At 42.9% G+C, this 19546-nt stretch overlaps 1 protein-coding gene and 1 long non-coding RNA gene across 4 annotated transcripts in view; one reads left to right on the forward strand and one right to left on the reverse strand.

Moving 5' to 3' along the window:
* LOC112809598 (cyclin-dependent kinase inhibitor 2A-like) overlaps positions 1-14636 on the forward strand; it is a 26857-nt gene extending 12221 nt beyond the window's left edge. For 2 of the 3 annotated variants that reach the window (XM_073881322.1, XM_025852933.2), the window contains exons 2-3: positions 11947-12254; positions 14421-14636. In XM_073881322.1, the coding sequence (XP_073737423.1) occupies positions 11950-12254; positions 14421-14442 (327 nt within the window). In that variant the 5' untranslated portion in view covers positions 11947-11949 and the 3' untranslated portion in view covers positions 14443-14636. Of the gene's footprint in view, positions 1-8224; positions 8678-11946; positions 12255-14420 lie in introns of those variants that run through there. The other variant, XM_025852934.2, reaches the window with a different exon arrangement.
* LOC141370669 (uncharacterized) overlaps positions 1-19232 on the reverse strand; it is a 26337-nt gene extending 7105 nt beyond the window's left edge. The window contains exon 1 of the long non-coding RNA XR_012374925.1: positions 19105-19232. This is a non-coding gene — a long non-coding RNA (uncharacterized lncRNA). The remainder of the gene's footprint in view (positions 1-19104) is intronic.
* Positions 19233-19546: the final 314 nt, after the last annotated feature.

A 19546-nucleotide genomic window follows, 5' to 3' on the forward strand; every position in this document is an offset into this window, starting at 1 on the left:
TGACCTGCAAAGATTCCTCATTTCATAAGAACCCACTCTATAGATACTTTTAATAGTAAACTCCTTCATAGATTTAAAATCACATTTGTTTTGCACACAATTTAGAAAAGACATCTGCTATATAACATGTAATACATTTCTAAATTGTCCTCAGAATGATTTTGGGAAGATGACAGGTACTGCAGATTCTATGCTCAGTTAATACTTTGGAAACTAAAGTTGAAAAGTTGTGACCTACCTATAATTATGCATCATGTTTATAATAAGTGAAGTCATTTTGAGTTTTGTGTTCCTTGCCAAAGTCCTGTCTGAGCAGGAAGAGAAAAATTATAGTAATTCTGAGTGAACGAAGATGTCATGGAGTCCCTAAAGAGTGCCTTACTTATAGCAAATATTCAATAATTGTGCTATATTGAATTTAATTAGAGAATATTACAAGAGAGAAGGAAACATCCTCCATCTTGAATTTTCCATAGAGCTAATCCGGGATCCTCTTTTCTCAGCAAACTTGTTGGAGGTCTGCTCTGTTTTCTCAGGGGTCTCCCTTTCATGTTAAAGGTATCTTTTCTTCTTGTGGAAAAATAAATAAAGGAAAACCTACTCTTTCTTTGCCATTTTTCGTGTAAGGAAGTCCTTGTTTCCCATTTAAAATACCCAGATTGGACACTGAACCTTCAGAATTCTTACCCAAGGGCACTTCAAGGGGGGAACATGTTTCTTGGCTGAACAATATTTTGAGGCACAGTCATCAATATACTTGTTTTGTAAATGGGGATATTGAAGCCAGAATAATGTATGACCTGCTCAAGGTTATAAGCAGTAGAGCTAGGCCTGGGGCTCTCTTTTCCTTACATTATTAACTTCTTCTATATTAAAGGGGTGCATGAAATTATTCTCCCATTGCCTTAGTCTTCAAATAATCCTGTTGCACCCAGCATTCAATCCTAGACTTAACTATTCAGACTTAATTCTATTCAGACTTAACCCAGCTGTGTCCAGAAGCTCTTTCATGGAGAATACCTTGCTCTGATAAGCTATATCCTAAGAAGCTCTTCTTAATTATGGGATCCTCTCGAGAACCTGAAATACATCTTTTCCCTGCTAACACAGGTCTGAAGTGTCAGTTATCAGAATGCATTTTCCTTCTCCTATACTGTTAATGTAGACTCCCCTCAAGGGCTCATCCCATTTCAAAACCACCTTCCCCCTCCAGAGAAGCAAACATGTTGATGGTTGTTACCAATATACCCTCTTGACTAAGGACCCTTCTTTTTCTGTACCCATAGCTTAAAGCCAAGCACCTGACATACAGTATATGTCTTCAGTTACTCTTTGTCAAAGTTATGAATGATGGTTTTCAGAAAGGCAACTCTTACTTTTCTAATAAATGTATCATGTTCATTTAATTAATTAGAATGGCTAATGTATACACAAAGTACAAAATTCAAACATGAAAAAGAAAGTCTCATGTCTGTCCCAGTTCCTCATTTCCTTCCCCCACAGTTAACAGACTTTTCTGTATCTTTCCAGAGATATTCTATGTATATTTTATTTTTAACCTCAAACTATATTTTGAACAACTGTTTAGTAACAATGCTAATATTGGATATGGCAAAGAGATATATGCTTTTAAACACAGCTTTTGTGTGTGTTTCACTTGATATAATAACCTCATGAAGTAGAAAGAATAGAACAAGATAGATCTCACTTTAAAGATATGGACATTGAAGCTAAAAATAGTCTCAAAGGAGTTCATATTCAGAAAAGCAGTTCACTAGATACATCAGGACTGTCACTTGGTCCCAATTCAGAGCTACTTCTCCAACACCTTTTATTTTCCCAATAAAGTAATATTATCATATGATATGTGTGCACACAATGCATATCATACCTTGCCAAACCTGCAATGCCTTGTCAGAACCAGAACCTAATTTCAAGATACTACCTTCTCAAATATCTTTTTATCTCTTTCTGGTGATGTGTTAAATTAATAGTCACATCTAGAATGACAATCTGAGCAGCCCTTCCCAGGCTCCTCTGAAGGCTCTTTTTCCATTTCATTTTCCAACTTCTCGCCATACATCCCAGTGAATTATTTTCAGTGTTCCCAAACTTCCCCACCCTTTCCACCAAATTCTTTGATTTGTAGTGTTACTAGGGTAGCACCATTGCAAGGCTTTCTTTAAGTAAAATAGATTCTCCTGTAGTGTCATGATCTCTACCCTCAGCTGGGTTCTCCAGGCTGATGAAATATTTCTCTAAGTCCTACTCAGCCCATCCCTCTCTCCTCATAACATATTCTAAATCTTCACCACTCTCACTTCTTTTTATTTTTATTTTTTAAAATTTTTTATTGTTATGTTAATCACCTTACATTACATCATTAGTTTTTGATGTAGTGTTCCATGATTCATTGTTTGTGCATAACACCCAGTGCTCCACACAGAACGTGCCCTCTTTAATACCCATCACCAGGCTAACCCATCCCCCCATCTCACTTCCCTTTTTAAACATAATTTTTATTAAATTCCAATTGGTTTACATACAGTGTAATATTAGTTGCAGGTGTACAATTTAGTGGTTCGCTAATATTAGTTTTGGGTGTACATTTAGTAATTGTATGATTGCTTACATACAATACCTGGTGCTCATCACAACAAGTGCTCTCCTTAATCCCCATCACCCATTTCACCCCTCTCCCCAACCACCTCCCCCTGGTAACCGTCAGTTTGTTCTCTATAGTTGAGTCTGTTTCTTGGTTTGACTCTCCTTCATTTCCCCTATGATCATTTGTTTTGTTTCTTAAATTCTACATATGAGTGAAATTATATGGTATTTGTCTTTCTCTGACCAACTTATTTCCCTTAGCATTATCCTCTCAAATCCCATCCACCTCATTACAAATGGCAAGATTTCATTCTTTTTGATGGCTGAGTAATATTCCTGTGTGTGTATGTGTGTGTATAGCACATCTTTTTTATCCATTCATCAGTTGCTGGACACTTCGGCTCTTTCCATAATTGGCTATTGTAGATAATACTGCTATAAACATGAGGGTGCCTGTATCCCTTCGAATTAGTATTTTTGTGTTCTTTGGGTAAGTACCTAGTAGTATGATTGCTGGATCATAAGGTAATTTTTTTTTCTTCTTCTTTTTTTTTTGAGAGAGGTGGGGAGGGGCAGAGGCAGAGGGAGAGAGAGAATCTTAAAGCAGACTCTGGAGCCCCATGTAGGGCTCAATCTCACAACCCTGAGATCATGACCTGAGCTGAAATCAAGAGTCCAACACTGAACCAGCTGAGTTACCCAGGCACCCCAGGGTAGTTCTATTTTTAACTTTTTGAGGAACCTCCATACTGTTTTCCAGAGTAGCTACACCAGTTTGCATTCCCACCAAGTGTGAGAGGGTTCCCCTTTCTCCACATCCTCACCAACACATGTTGTTTCTTGTGTTAATTTTAGCCATTCTGGCTAAAGTCAGTTAAGCGTCTGCTTTCTGCTCAGGTCATGATCCTGGGGTCCTGGGATTGAGCCCTGCATCGGGCTCCCTGCTCAGCAGGGAGTCTGCTTCTCTCTCTTCCTCTGCTGCTCCCTTTCTGTCAAATAAATAAATAAAATCTTTAAAAAAATTTTTAGCCATTCTGACAGGTGTGAAATGATATCTCGTTGTTTTGATCTGCATTTCCCTGATGATGAGTGATGTTGAGCATCTTTTCATGTGTCTGTTGGCCATCTGGATGTCTTCTTTGGAGAAATGTCTATTATTCGTGTCTTCTGCCCATTTTTAAAGTGGATTATTTTGGGGGGGTATTGAGTTTGATAAATTCTTTATATATTTTGGATCCTAGCCCTTTATCAGACGTGCCATTCACTCTCACTTCCTAACCCACCATCTTATCCTCACTGCAAACAAGCCAGCCTCTTCCTTCATGAGAGGAAGTGCTTTAACTTCCTCCCTGCCCTGACCTTTTCGCCTTTCTCAAATCTAGCTATATCTCCTGTGTCCAAATTTATAACCACTCTCTGTGCCTTGTATTCCATTTTTTCCTGACTTTTTAGGGACCTCAGGTCCTAGAAACACCTTACCTTGCCTGGGTCCTCAACTTCCCTTTTTTCTCTTCTAGCTGTCCTTCTCTTGGCCTGGGACCTTTCCTTGTGTGTGCTCAGGCCTCCTCACCCTTCCCTCTACCTCCCTTCGCCGACATTGCTGTGAACCGTCACAGCTAAGGTGGGAAAAAATAGTCCACATAGTGTCCCCACTTTCTTGCCATCCCATACATGCCTGCTTTTCCTTCTGACCATCTGAGCAGCCCTTCCCAGGCTCCTCTGAAGGCTCTTTTTCCAGGAGTTTATTTCTCCAGCTTATTACCATACATCCCAGGGAATGATTTTCAGTGGTCCCAAACTTCTTTGCCTTTTCACCTGCTCTCACCTCTGCTTGGAACATCTTTCTCCTCCTTTTATGTCTTTATACTCCTACATCTCTCTCCAAGGCTTGGGTCAGTCTTCAGCATCCGTGCAGCCTCTGCCGGAGCCACCAGAAGTTTGGTTCCCTTTTCATTTTCTTGTGTCATCCTCTACTTCTGTTTGCTCTTCAACACACGTTACATGTAATGCCAGTTTAACATCTACAACAACTCTTTGAGGCAAGTACTATTATTATCTCACATATACAGATGGGAAAACAAACCTAGATGCAGTAAGTAACTTTGTTCAAAGTTATAGAGCATTAAGTGAAAAGTACAGCTTTGAACTCAGGCAGTCTTACTCTAGAACCCACATGTTTAACACTCCACCACCACCATGCTCCACCCTTAGCCTCTGAGTTTGTCGAATGAATGAAGGAGTGTTAGTCTTTTTCTTAAAAAATGGATCAAAATTGAGACAAGTTTAAATTTCATAGCAGAGATTTTCAAAACTGCCACGGCAGCACGAACCTAAATAAGGCCATGACATTCTCAAGGAAGAAGAAAATTAAGTTGGAGAATGATAATAACAATATGTAACAAAGTTTAGGATTCAGAGAGCTCTTTGGCTTCATCATCTTATTTAATCAACCTGTGAAATATATTATGATTCCATTTTACACATGGGCAAACTGAGGCTGGAGTAACCAGGATCCTGGGCTTTATATTCTATTTCTTCTTGGTACTGGCCCTCAGGTCTGATCTGATATGGAAGAGTAAATCGGGAGTATGGTAGCTTCTTTAAAAGAAAAACTAGGAAAGTTTTACACTATCATTAACTACTTATTTATACAAGATTTCTAATAGAGTATGGGATCAATTTCTAGACCTGAGGAGCCACACCCAAGGATGCCATAATCTCTTGGGAGCTCTACTGCAAAAGTGCCAGAGCTAGGATATACCTGTCTAAAACCTCTTCTTGGAAAAAGTCAACCTCCGTGTCTGTATGTAATTCATCCAGAGGTTGTTTTTATATGGTTCCCTCATGCATTTCCTTCAACAGTAGTCCAATATATTGCCTAAGAGTTTAATGAGCTCTTGAGTAGGAATCCGTAGTTGGTTTTAGAAGAATTTCTGAATTCCCTAAAAGTTATATTCAGAAATACATGTGCAAATAGGGGTGCCTGGGTGGCTCAGTCAGTTAAGCATCTGACTCTTGATTTCAGCTCAAATCATGATCTCAGGGTCATGAGATCAACCCCCTCCCCGCCGCAGCTCAGCAAGGAGTCTGCTTGAGATTCTCCCTCTCTCCCTCTCCCTGTGCTTCTCCCCACCCCTCGCTTGCCTGTGTGGGAGAGGGAGCGAGCTCTTTCTCTCTAAAATAAATATATAAATCTTTTTTAAAAAATACACATGCAAATGAACACACTAGTTTAAAAAATTATCACATACTTTATTTTGGGGGGAGAGGGTCTATAGCTTTCAACAGATTATCAAAGCCCTACTCCCCCTGCTCCAAGATTAAGAGCCATTATTTTAGTGATGGAAGCTAATTTTGATACTGCTCTAAAACCAAGACACATTATAAAGAAACTCTATTACCTCCTTCCCAATACTACAACCACTATTTTCCCCTTCCCTATCATACCTACATTAAAGAATTTTATGTTCTCAACCACAGTTTGAATTTTCCACACCATTGTTGCCCAGATAATAGAGAGGTGCCTGGAAGAAAATATAGAAAGCACAGCAATTCATTTTTTAGAACAGATTTTACATCCCATAAGAGTTTTAACTGGCATCATTTTAGTTTTTTTTTTTTTAATTTTTAAGTAATCTCTAAGCCCAATGTGGGGCTCAAACTCATGACCCAGAGATCAACACTCACATGCTCTACATGCCCTTAACTGGCATCATTTTATTTTTTTAAGATTTTATTTATTTGTTTGAAAGAGAGAGAGAGCATGAGCGAGCAGGGTGAGGGGCAGAGGGAGAGGCAGACTCCCCACTGAACAGGCAGACCCCTTGCTGAGCAGGGAGCCCAACTGGACTGGACTTGGGACTCAATCCCAGGAGCCTGGGATCATGATCTGAGCTGAAGGCAGACACTTAACTGACTGAGCCACCCAGGTGCCCCAACTGGCATCATTTTAAAACTACACGTTTTGCCTGAACTAACAGCAACTGAAAGTATTTGGGGGGCTTGAAGAGAAGTCAACTAGGGATTGAAATGTAACTTTTGAGTAGAGCTGTATTATCTAGTAGGCAGATTAAGCATGTCCTTTAAGGCATGAGCAAAGCCTGAGCGATCCATTTTTTGAAAATAATACATATTTTAAAATATATTAGCCACAGGAAAAAAGTAATAATCACAGGTAAAATTAGAACCATGCTGGATTTTCTTTTCCTTGTTATACTCTTAGTTCTGTTTAACTTTTCATTAAATATGAGGGCGGTGGAGGGTGTCCTTTATCTTTTCAGTGATTAGGGTCTTCTTGGCCTTCCCTTTCATATAATATTCATAATTCTATCCAAAGCCTTTTATTCTCTGTGACTCACAGCAAGATTTTAAGAGAATCCTCAAAATAGAAAATTTAAGAGCTAAGGTATTAGCTTAAGATGAGCCACACTGTTCTAAATGAACTTATGTTCATCAATTCATTTAAAACTCACAACAGTCCTATTAAGTAGGGACCACTCTTAGCCTCCCATTTTGTAACTAAGATAATTGTGAGGCTTTTCCAGTAGGAAGAAGAGATGTGGAGGACAGGAGAGGAGCGGGAGTCTTTCCATCCAGGAGAGCGCTGTTCTGCTGTCTTCCCAAGGAGGCGCCCTTCGCTCTGAACTCGCTGTGAATGTGATAGACTCTGAATCACTAAGCAACTCTTTCTAGAGCTCTAAGCACTTTTTTTCTAGTCTAGGAGTAATTATTATTTTTTTTAAGATTTTATTTGTTTGACAGAGAGACACAGCAAGAGAGGGAACACAAGCAGGGGGAGTGGGAGGGGGAAGCAGGCCTCCTGAGGAGCAGGGAGTCGGATGAGGCGCTCGATCCCAGGACGCTGGAATCATGACCTGAACCTAAGGCAGACGCTTAACGACTGAGCCACCCAGGCGCCCCTAGGAGTAATTATTTATTAAGAGCAAAGTCTATCAGCCCAATGATTCTCTTGCCAGTTTCCTATCTGCTTGTTGGCAGAAATCTCCATCATCCCTGTTAAATAGACCTCATCTTCTCGGAGCCAGCCCTTATCAGGGCACTAGTATCAGGCATTGCACAAGTTTGGGAAAGCTTCGCCCTCGTCATCCATTTTACAGATTGTGTGTGTGTGTGTGTGTGTGTGTGTGTGTGTGTGTGTGTGTGTGTACAGGCTGCTGGCGGGTGGGCAGACTCTCCAAAACTAATGTTTGAGCAAGGATTTCTGGCATGGTGGACCCAGCACGCGAACCCAGGTGTTGAATGGTGGAAGAGGGAGAGTTATCTAAAAGTAGGTAAGCCTCGTAGTGGCACAGGTGACACCGATCCTCGTCAGGGCTCTGACTGCGAGGAAGAGTTAGCTGTTGCTTCTGATTAAAAGAGGAAGCAATACTTCGCCTACGACATCAAACACCCTGGTTCGAAATTGGCGGTTAGGAATCCTGTGCGGCTTTCAAATGCGAGGGTTTGTACCGGAGAGGCAGGAAACAGGAGAGCAAAGTCGTTCCAACCGAGTGAACTCGCTCTGAGACCGCGAGCGTCTCCGTTGGGGGCGGGGGGAGCGCAGCGCCGGGAGGAAGGCGGAGGGAGGGGGGAGCGGCGGCTGCGGAGGGGCTCAGGGCTCCCTCCCTGCCACGGCTTCGTTAGGCTCCCCGAGCCGCGGAACCGTGACAGCAGAGGCCCCGCGTGGGGCGACTTCAGAGGGTGTCACGTTCACAGCGAGTTCAGAGCAAAGGGCGCCTCCTCGGGAAGAGAGCAGAACGGCGCTCTCCTGGATGGAAAGACTCCCGCAGGAGGAGTCGAGGGGCAGAGTCGGGGGGTGGCTTCCGCCGGCCCCGGAGGAGGAGAGAGGAGGGGCGGGCTGGTCACGAGAGGCTGGGGCGGGCCACTGGCGCCCGACCTCGGCGGAGGGAGGGAGGGAGCCAGGGGGCAAGCGCTGGGGAGCAGCATGGAGCCCTCCGCAGACAGGCTGGCCACCGCAGCCGCCCAGGGCTTGGCGGACGAGGTGCGGGCGCTGCTCTCGGCTGGGGTGCCGCCCAACGCGCGGAACCGCCAAGGTCGGAGCCCGATTCAGGTGGGTGAGCCGGCCTGCCGCGGGAGGAGGGGGTGGCGGGCGACTTTGGAGCACAAGCTTTGTAAGGGAGTCGGAACCAGGCCAGCGTTTCGATTCTCGGTAAAGGGGAGACTTCTTGGCGAGTTCTCAGGTGGAGTTTGGAGCCGAGACCTCCCCGTGTCCACGTCCTGGGGGCTTAGGAAGCCACGAGGAATGAGGAGGCACGTGGGGTGCAGAGCCCTAGAGTGGTGTTGGAGATCGGGCGGGGGGGGTGAACCTATTCGTGTTCATACAGTTCGAGGTATGTTCTTTATCTGATACACGGTTGCGAAAGTTTGCGGTAAAAAGCAAGATTTTAAAGAAATGGAAGGTTTGTTGGGTCCACTAGCCCGGAACTCAGATCCCCGAAGGGAGCTGATCATCTTCCTTTCTGGGGCGGGGGGGGGGGAATTGCAGTGGAAACCGTCTGTGTAAATTGAATAAATATCACTTGAAATTATTCAGAATCAACTATATATTGTGTTTATTTTTACTTTAACCGAGTAAAGAAAATATATGCTTGTTCTAAGAATTTAGGTAATACAGACATATGAAGAAAAACATTTTGTGTGATCTTCCCTGAAATAATGTCGTCAGTTTAGTTACCATTTTGAAGGTATCTCTTATAATTTTTGTTATTTTTAACTTGCTTGCTATAGATTTATTTGGGGCAGAGTTTTCAATTCCTCACTGTTCAAAAATGTCGTTTCTCCCCTCCTCACTCCAGTTGTGTGTAGGGGTGGGGGTGGGGGGGGTGTTCGGCATTTGTGGTTGTTGTTTGCCTTCACTAACTTCCTAAATCCAGGCTAAAAAAAACGATTTCTTCCTGGCAGTCACCACCCTAGTTTTATTCCCAATGTCCACAGTGATTTCTGATTCTGAAAAATAAAATCTATGTGAAACAAAAGCTTACTGCACAAAATCCAGCATAACAAGACAAAGGAAAGTAACTGTACCTGCCATTTCACAGATTTCACAAGTCAGTCTTCCTTTCTTGAAACTATGCTACATAGGATAAATTTTATACACTTTAAAATACAGATATAAAAGTAAAACCAAAAATGCCTTAAAACGAGATTATTTGGGATTTGAAGTGCGAAGAGATTTTGAGAGGAGAGAGGCTGTGTGATGGTAGAAGAAAAGCATGAGTCCTTTAAAAAGAATGCATGCATGATTCCTAATTTCTCTAAAATTTTGCTCGGAGACTGTGAGTTTGACCTTGAAATTCTGGAATATGTTAGAAGAGGCTTTATTTATTTAAATACAAAAAGAAAAAAGAAAGTTGGATAATTAGTTTTAACAATTTTTTTTTAATAGGGAAGTAAGACCATAGAGAAAGGGGGGCATGATTTTGGTTTAGAATCCTAACCAAACTTGTGTTTAATATAAAACTAGTTTATAGAAAATTTTAATTAAAGATAATGTGTTATCGAATGGATTTAAGCACTCTACAAATATTCATTTAATGGATTTTTTCTTTTTGCTTTGGACTGCTATTTAATTTAAATATTTATTAAATATTTAAATGTTAGGTTTCCTTCCATACTTTAATACTGCAAAATGTAATGAAAACCTTTAAAACCAGTTAAATGATGAAGTACTTCATTGGATAAACACAATGTTTCATCTATTATATTTTCACCTGTATTATATATATATGTGGAAGGTGACTTCTTCTAAGAACGGGTTTTAGACATGTGTTTTCTAGCTCTGGCACTTTTGCAGTAGAGCTCCCAAAAGATTATGGTATCCTTGGGTGTGGCCCCTTTGTTCTAGAAATTGACACCATATTCTGTTAGAAGTCTTGCATAATTAAGTAAAGGTGGGAGAGCTTTCCCAGTTTTTCTTTTAAAACAGTGAATTGTTCTAATCCACTGCAATAGTTTTTATTTTTGTAGCTGTAATTTGGTTCACTGATACTCTCTCTCTCTTTGAAAATTAAATCAGTTTCACTTTCTCCAGACAAGAACCAGCCACTATAGTATAACTTACTGTTTCCTTGGTTTCGAGAAATTAAAAAATTCATCTTCAATACAGAATGAAATGAAAAATAAGGAATTTCTCTTATACAGTCACTGTTGTCTAGCTAATATAATGAAATAATGGTTACCCTAAAAAAGAATTGTCTGCCTTCACTATCCACCATGCAACACTCCAATTTTAAGGTTGTTGTAATTGTGGATACTATTTAAAGATTCCTCTTTGGTAATGACTTTGTTTCAAAGATATTTATGAAACAAATGAGGGGAGCATCTCCTGTTTAATGAACTCTCAGAGTGTAAACTTGGGAAGTTTCTTAGTTTCCTATTTCTGCTGTAACAAATTACCATAACTTTCGCGTCTCAAACCAACCTAAATTCATTATCTTGTAGTTCTGGAGGTCAGCAGTCTAAAATGAATCCACAGGGCTGCATTTCTTTTGGAAGTTCTAGAGGAAAATCTGTTTCCCTGTCTTTTCCAACTTCTAATGACCATCAACATTCCTTGGCTCATGGCCCCTGCATCTTCTCTCTGACCTCCATTCTTAGATCTTTCCTCTGTAACCTTCTTATAAGGAAACTTGTGATTACATTGGACTCCTCCTGACAATTCCCGTTAATCTCCCTCAAAATAATTTAATCACATCTGCCAAACCTCTTCTCCCATGTAAGGTAATATATTCACAGCTTTCAAGTGTGAGGTAGTAGACATCTTTGGGAGCATTATTTAGTTTACCACAAGAAGGAATTTAGGGGCTGGTTAGACAAAGCTCATTTTATACTTAAAGCGAATTTTAACATTCTGGGAGGCTAAGTGTAGATTAAAAGTTTTACAAAAATTAAAGGTTTGCTGTTTTCATTTTCACTTTTTAACAATTACCTCCTCCTGGGCTTGGATATACAGAAGAAAACCATACAAAATCTCTGGGCCTTACATAATTTTGCATCAAAATGAGGGGGGAAATACAGGAGGTCAGGCTGTAGTTCAAGCCATTTTGTCCCTCACCCTTTTGCTATTGTCTGTGCCTCTGGCAGTGTTCTGTGTGTGGCTGGAACTCCGCAAAAGTTTGGAGAATATAATGGAATTCAGTGTGTACAGAAAAATGAAATGAATAGGAGAACTGGCTAAGGGAGTTGGTAACTGAAAACAGAGAGTAACTAGACACCTGTGGCTTGCACCAGCATCTGCACGGGGTGGGGGCTTCAAAAAGAGTTTCTTTAGTCTTGCCCCTGCCACCGTCCCTGCCCTGACCACTCTGCTCTCTCCGGCAGGTCATGATGATGGGCAGCACCCGGGTGGCCGAGCTGCTGCTGTGCCACGGCGCGGAGCCCAACTGCGCCGACCCTACCACCCTCACCCGACCTGTGCACGACGCGGCGCGGGAGGGTTTCCTGGACACGCTCGTGGTGCTGCACCGAGCCGGCGCGCGGCTGGACGTGCGCGATGCCTGGGGCCGCCTGCCCGTGGACCTGGCTGAGGAGCGGGGCCACCGCGCTGTCGCCGGGTACCTGCGCGCAGCCGCGGGGGGCACCGAAGGTGGTAGCCACACCCTTACGGAAGTTGCGGAAGGTCCCGGCAGGTGAGGTGGCAGATTTAAGAGCTGAAACTCAAGAGAGCTTCTGCAGCCCAGTGCACTCCTTTTTTTCAGAAGAGAACGCTGGCTCCAGGAGAGCAGGGTCTTGGGTCTTGCCTCAGCTCTCGCACTGCCACCCTGTAGGACAACCCCATTGTCCCAATCGCACCGCCTCGCTCGGGCTGCGGACAGGAAATAGCCTAGATGGATTTCCACACATTAAAGCCCATCCCACAAACCATACCCCTATTCCCGCAAACACTCACCCTCCCCAGAGCTCAAGCCCTAGACTGTGGAACAGCGAAGACTCCCGGAGGCTAGAGGTCTAGTGGCCCCTCTTCCTCCAAACTAGCTGGCAGCAGCATCCATTCAGCTACCCTCAGTTTCCGCATTAGCATACATAGGTAGCTGGACCAACCCGGCTATTTCCAAAAGCATTTGAGCATGGCATCGTCTGGAAGAAATCTGTCACCCCCAACTCTACTGCAAATTTTGACTAAATCCGACCCTCTGCTCTATGAGGTGTTGTTTTCCAGAGCTGCCCAAGGGAGAGCGATCTCTCCAACGCTGGCAGTCCGCACCCAGAGATTTGCTACACTCTCTGAGAAACGGAGACCCTCTCTTACGCTTTTTCTTCTCTGCGGGAGAGATCGCTGAGAGAGGGAGATGGCCACGTGATCCTCCTTGCCTTCTCCTTCTACAACCACAAAGCCTTCTTCTCTTGCGGTCCCCTTTCTCCACTTCCACTCCTGCCTGCCAACTTTACTGATTTTTTCTGAAGGGAGAACTAAATTAGCACGAATATTTCAGGTAAACCATGACTTCGAAGATACTAAGATCTATCCCATTTTGGCTCAGAATTGGGGCACTAGACCCTCTGGGATTTAATGGGGGATGAGAGGACAGAGGGGAGAGGCTTGCTCTGAGCCCTAGACCAGAGATGCAGCGACTTTTGAGCCTTCGGCGTGGGAAGTTCGAAGATCTCCTTTAGCCTGCCCACCCTCTCTCTCTCCACGAACTGACGTTCGCATCCGGACACAGCGCAGGGCGAGGGACCAATCATAGGGCGGGTTGCGCGGAGCAAAAAACGGGGAGGAGCTGAAGAGAAGGATTAGATGACTGAATCCGGCCACCCGCAAATAAATAGAGTAACCCTTTATAAGCAAAACTACGAGATTTGACCCAAGCACACAAGTCCGTCCACTCCTTTCTTCCTCCCCTCCATCCCTCCCTCCTTCTTTCCCTTTATCCTCCTACATAATCAGCTCCATTGTAGATGGGACTTAAAGTGAATGAGAGAAAACAGGAGTCCTGCCCTCATAGAGCTTACATTCTGGGAAACAGACTTTAAGCAATAAACAGCGTATTTTCAGACAGTTCGTGAAACCGATGTGAAGGATAAGAGTGAAGTCTGAATGGGAAGAGGGGCTTAGAGTGATCAGAGAGCCTGACCGATGAAAAGAGATTAGCTACTGGAGGCAGAAACACTCTGTACACTTTGTACAAGTGCAAAGACTGTGGCGGTTTAGGACAGAAAGGCCGGCTGGAGCATGCACACAGCGAGATCAGAGAGGAAGGTCAAAGAAAGGATGCTAGGTCGAAACGTGGGTTTTGTTCGAGAAACTTTCGAAAGCCATTAGCGGGTTTGGGAGGGAGAGCCTAGGGAGAAACAGCACAGCCTAGAACCGAACGTTCCTATACGCCCAGCCGCTCCAGCGCCTCAGGTGCCCTCAGCTTACGCGCGTCACCCAGTCGCTCTGCGTCAGGTGCAAGAGACGCCTGCAGATACGCGAAGAGCCTGGCGTTGTGTGTGGCATGCCCTCAGCACGCATTATATACCCGGGTTTTCCTGTCGCAAGCCCGCCGGCGGCATGCCTGCGCCCTCCCTGCCCTCGCCTGGCGGGCCTGGAGCTCGGCGAGCCCGAGCAGCCAGCCGCGTGGTGCAGGCGGTATCTGCGGGATTGGGGAGTCGGGCTGCTGACAGGGTCCAGCCTTGACGGAGAGACCCTGTGCTGAGGGGTGGGGGTATTGATAAGAGGCCAGCGAAGCCGTCTGAGAACCTTGCTCGTAAGTGTCTGAATACCGAGTGGGAGACTATGAGGGGAAGGAGGGATGGGTCGCACACCCTTCGTTGCTAGTTGCTAATGTGTTTTTTCTTTCTGCCCTCTGCAGACAGCCCGGACTTAAAGAATGACTGAGATCTAAAGACACCTCAAACTAGTTTGATCTTCAGTCAACAAGTGAATTACCCCACCCCACCCAACTCCTGCCTGCCTTCTAAGTTGCCATTTATCAAATAACGCTTTTTAACACTGTAGACTGCTTTATATACATCTGCCGTCGCCTTCCCCTAAATTTCCATTTGTATGTCCATTTATACATTATTATAAAAGGTAAAAAAAAAAAACACTGTTTCTGCCTTTTTATTATTGGGTTGGAGTTTTCTGGAACTTTAGGCCTATGTGGGCACTTCCTCTTTCCAGCCTCACACCCCCCCAGGGTGCTGTTGTTGTGACAGACATTTAATGAACTAAGGATACGAAACTTAAATGGGTTACATGGCCTTTCCTGTGTCATACGGCCATCAAGTGGTAGTGCCAAGGTTCAGTTAAAAAAAAATGTTCTTTTGTTTACTCATTTGTTCAGTCAACATTTATTGAGCACCTATTATGGCACCTTGCCAGGGGGAGGGAGGAGAAAGACATCAACTCATGAACACACAAACACATGACTAGAAATTTTAACACCGATTTCATTGACTAGAAGAAGGTAGTATTTTTTTCCAAAAGATAAATGCATGCCATAGTAAGAGTACACAGCATGGATTTCAGATGATAAAATGTCAAGACCTGGGTCTTCAGATGGATGAAATGGGGTAAAAAGTGGTGAAGAGAAACTCCATGGAGACCTCAGATTGACAGACTCACGCTTGGCCTTCCATTACTCATCTGGCGGCAGGAGCTGAGCCTCTCAAGGTTTCAGATATTTTGCCCTAAGCTCCGCAGCAAGCATGTGACAGGGCCAGCAGAGCGTGGTCCACAACCACAGAGCCAGCCTGGGGGGGTCCTGACTGAGCTACCCCCCAACTACACCCCACCCAGCTTTCTGAAACTCCCCCACAGTGGCTCCAGAGGGCTGTGAAGTAGCTACTGACCACCACCCAAACCAAAAGCAGTTCCAGCTTCTCTACCACAGCAGGGGGAGGAACATGGTTCCAACTTCAGCGGACACACAGAGGCCATGCTGCCTCCTCTGCAGTATGGGTACCATACCTTCATGACTTTTTTTTTGAGGTGCAATTCATACAACATAAAATTAACAATTTTGAACTGTACAATTTGGTGGCATTTAATAAACTCACAATGTTGTGCAGCCATCACCATTTATTTAGTTCCAAAACATTTCGATCACCTCCAAAGGAGACCCTACACCTAGTAAGCATACCCATTAAATCCTCCCTGTCCCCAGGCCCTGGCCACCACTAATCTTCTTTTGTCTCTATGGATTTACCTACTCTGGACATTCCATATAAGGGGATGCACACAATATGTTGCCTTTTGTGTCTGGCTTCTTTCATTTAGCATAATGTGTTTGCTGTTCATCCATGTTGTAGCATGTACCAGGACTTCATTCCTTTTTATAGCTGAGTAGTATTCCATTACTTACTCCATCTCATAATGAATATTTGGGTTGTTTCCACCTTTTAGGTATTGTGACCAGGGCTATATTCGCATACAAGCATTTGTTTGAATACTTGTTTTCAATTCTTTGGGGTATATACCTAGGAGTGGAATGGCTGGGTCATGTAATAGTACTCTGTTTAACTTTTTGAGAAACTGTCAAACTGTTTTATACAAGACTACAAATGTTGAGCATCTTTTTGTGTGTTTATTGGTCATTCATATATTTTCTTAGGAGAAATGTCATTCAAATCCTTTGCCCATTTTTAAATTGAGTTGTTTTTCTTTTTGTTGTTAAGTTGTAAGAGTTCTTTGTATATTATGGATATTAGACCTTTATCAAACATCTGATTTATAAATATCTTCTCTCATTCTATGTGCCATCATTTCACTTTCTTGATGGTGTCCTTTGATGCACAAGACTTTAATTTTGGTTGAGTTTGTTTTTCCCTATCGTATAAGGTAGGACTCTAACTTCATTCTTTTCCATGTGGATATCCAATTGTCCTTGTAATATGCAAGAGTGGAATAGCTGGGTCATATTATAGTACTCTGTTTAACTTTTTGAGGAACTGTCAAACTATTTTCCACAGTAGCTGCACCATTCAATATTCCCACAACAATATACAAGGGTTCCAATATCTCCACATCCTCAGTAACACTTGTTATTTTGTTTTTGTTTTTTTTTTTAGAAGCTATCCTAGTGGGTATAAAGTAGTATCTAATTGTGGGTTTGATTTGCATTTTCTTAATGACTACAGATGTTGAGCATCTTTTCATGTGTTTATTGGTCATTTACATATTTTCTTAGGAGAAATGTCTATTCAAGTCCTTTGCCCATTTTTAAATTGAGTTGTTTTTCTTTTTGTTGTTAAGTTGTAAGAGTTCTTTGTATATTATGGATATTAGACCTTTATCAAACATCTGATTTATAAATATTTTCTCTCATTCTATGTGCTGTCATTTCACTTTCTTGATGGTGTCCTTTGATGCACAAGACTTTAATTTTGGTTGAGTTTGTTTTACCCTATTGTATAAGGTAGGACTCTAACTTCATTCTTTTTCATGTGGATATCCAGTTGTCCTAGCACCATTTGTTAAAGAGGCTATTCTTTGCCAATTGAATGGTCTAGGATCCTTGTCAAAAATCAATTGACTATAGAGGTACTGGTTTATTTCTAGACTCTCAGTTCTATTCCATGAAATATATGTCTGTCTTTACATCAGTTCTACACTATTTGATTACTGTAGCTTTGTAGTATGTTTTGTGAAAATGAGAACTGTGAGTACTCCAACTTTGTTCTTTTTCAAAATTATTTTAATCTGCTTTAAGCTTTTATCTGGGGTCGCTTGCAATTCCATATGCATTTATGGATTAGCTTTCCCATTTCTACCAAAAAAAAAAAAAAAAGGGCCACTGGGATTTTCATGGGGACTGCATTGTATATGTAGATCATTTTGGGCCCTACTGCCACCTTGACAATATTAAGTCTTCCAATTCATGAACACAGGATGTCTTTCCATTCATTTAGTCTTTAATTCCAGCAATGTTTCATATTTTCAGCACACAAGTATTGCACATATTTGGTTAAATTTATTCCTACTTTATTCTTTTTGATGCTACTGAAAACTGAATTGTTTTATTTTTTTTTGGACTGTTCATTGTTAATGTATAAAAATACAACTGATTTTGGAGTGTTGTTCTTTTATCCTGCAGCTTCACTAAAATTGTTTATTAACCCTAATTGTTTTTTAGTGGATTCTTTAGGATTGTCTACATATAAGATCATGATATCTGCAGAGAAGGATAGTTTTACTTATTTCTTTACAATTTGAATGTCTCATTTCTTTTTTTCTTGCCTAATTTCTCAGGTTAAAATTTTCAAGACAATGTTGCTTGTAAAACTTTGAATAGAAGAAACAAAAGCAGGCATTCTTTTCTTGTGCCTGATATTAGCAGGAAATCTCTTTCACCATTGATTATGATGTTAGCCTATAGTTTTTTCAAAAGTGCCCTTAATCAGATTGAAGAAATTCTGTTCATTCCTACTTTGTTGATTTTTCTTTTTATCATGAAAGAGTGTTGGATTTCCTCAAATTCTTTTTCTGCATTGACATGATGGTATGTTTTTTCCTTCATTCTATTAATATATTACATTGATTGACTTTTATATGTCAAACCCCTTGCATTCCTGGGATAAATTTCACTTGATCATGGCGTGTAATTATTTTAACGTTCTGTTGGGTTTGGTTTGCAAAGACTTTGTTGAGGATTTTTTTTTATCTATATTCACAAGGGTATTGGTCCGTAGTTTTCTTTTCTGGTAATGTCTTTGCCCGGTTTTGGTATCAGGGTAATGTTGGCCCCATCAAATGAGTTAGGAAGTGTTCAATATTCTATTTCTTAGGAGAGCTAGAGAAGGACTGGTGTTAATTTTTTTTAAACATTTGATACAAGTCACTAGTGAAGCCATTTGGTCCTGGACTTTGTCAGGAGGTTTTTGACGACTGATTGAATCTCTTTACTTGTTATAAGTATGTTCACATTTCCTTTTTTTTTTCCTTGAGTCAGTTTTGGTAGTTTGTATGTTTCTAAGGAATTTGTCTATTTTATTTAGGTTTGTTAGCATACATTGTTCATAGTTTTCTCTTACGATCCCTTTTATTCCTTTAAGGTTGCTAGTGATGTCCCCATTATGCTGTGTTTAAGTCATCTTTTTCTTGATCAAGAGTTCACTCGGTTGCTGTAAACCTGTGACTACTTTCTAGAGTTCCCACAAAGTCAATTCTGACGCTAATCTTTTTGGTGTTTCTGTTTGGGGATGGGCTCTTGGAGCTTCCAACCCTGCTATTTGCACTGATGTCACTTCTGTTTTTTTGTTTTCTATTAGAGTATAATGGCCAACCGCCTCTGATGCGCCAAGTTCCTTCCCCCATACATCCCGCCTGACTGGGATTCAGTGCCCCACTACTGGCCTTCCCACCATCTGGGTATCTGTCCCCCACCATTTCTCTGAATTTATCTAGCTCTGATACTAAGCTATGTCCCTTCAAATGTTTTCCACCTTCCCTCCTCCTCCTCCCGCTCCTCCGGTTTGTAGGAGCTCACTCTTCTTTGCTCAACTTTCCTGAGCGCGCGCGCACCCCCCTCCTCCCCCCCAGAGTCACTCTCTTACCCTTGGCCAGCAGGCTCCGCTGTAGCGTGGGCGCCTCCGGAACAGCACTGGCGCCTGCTCGGAAGCCCCGGGGCCTCAGGCCAGGCGGCGCTTCCCTCCGAGGCCCGACGCTGCCGGGAGCTCGCGATGGCTCCACGTGCGCGTCTCCCCGCACGCCGAGCGCGCGCACGCCCGCGCGCCCACGCCCGCGCCTTCGCGGAGGGACCTGGGAGTGAAACGTGGGGCTGGGCCTGGGTCGCGCAGGTGGGCCTAGGTCGCACAGGTGCGCCTGAGAGACGCGAGGTCGACTTCCATGGTTAAGAAAGGAAGAGAGGGAGAAAGAGAGGAGGGTGCGAGAAAGGGAGAAGAAGAAGAGAGAGAGAGGCGCGGCTGCAGGACCGCAGCTCAGCTCTGAGACAGGGGCTTTCCCGTGGTAACCGACCAAATGTCCGAACCAACAAGC

This window comes from Callorhinus ursinus, unplaced genomic scaffold (genome assembly GCF_003265705.2).
Source record: "Callorhinus ursinus isolate GAN/ISIS: 27379988/994484 unplaced genomic scaffold, GSC_fseal_2.0 scaffold42, whole genome shotgun sequence".
NCBI lineage: Eukaryota > Metazoa > Chordata > Mammalia > Carnivora > Otariidae > Callorhinus > Callorhinus ursinus.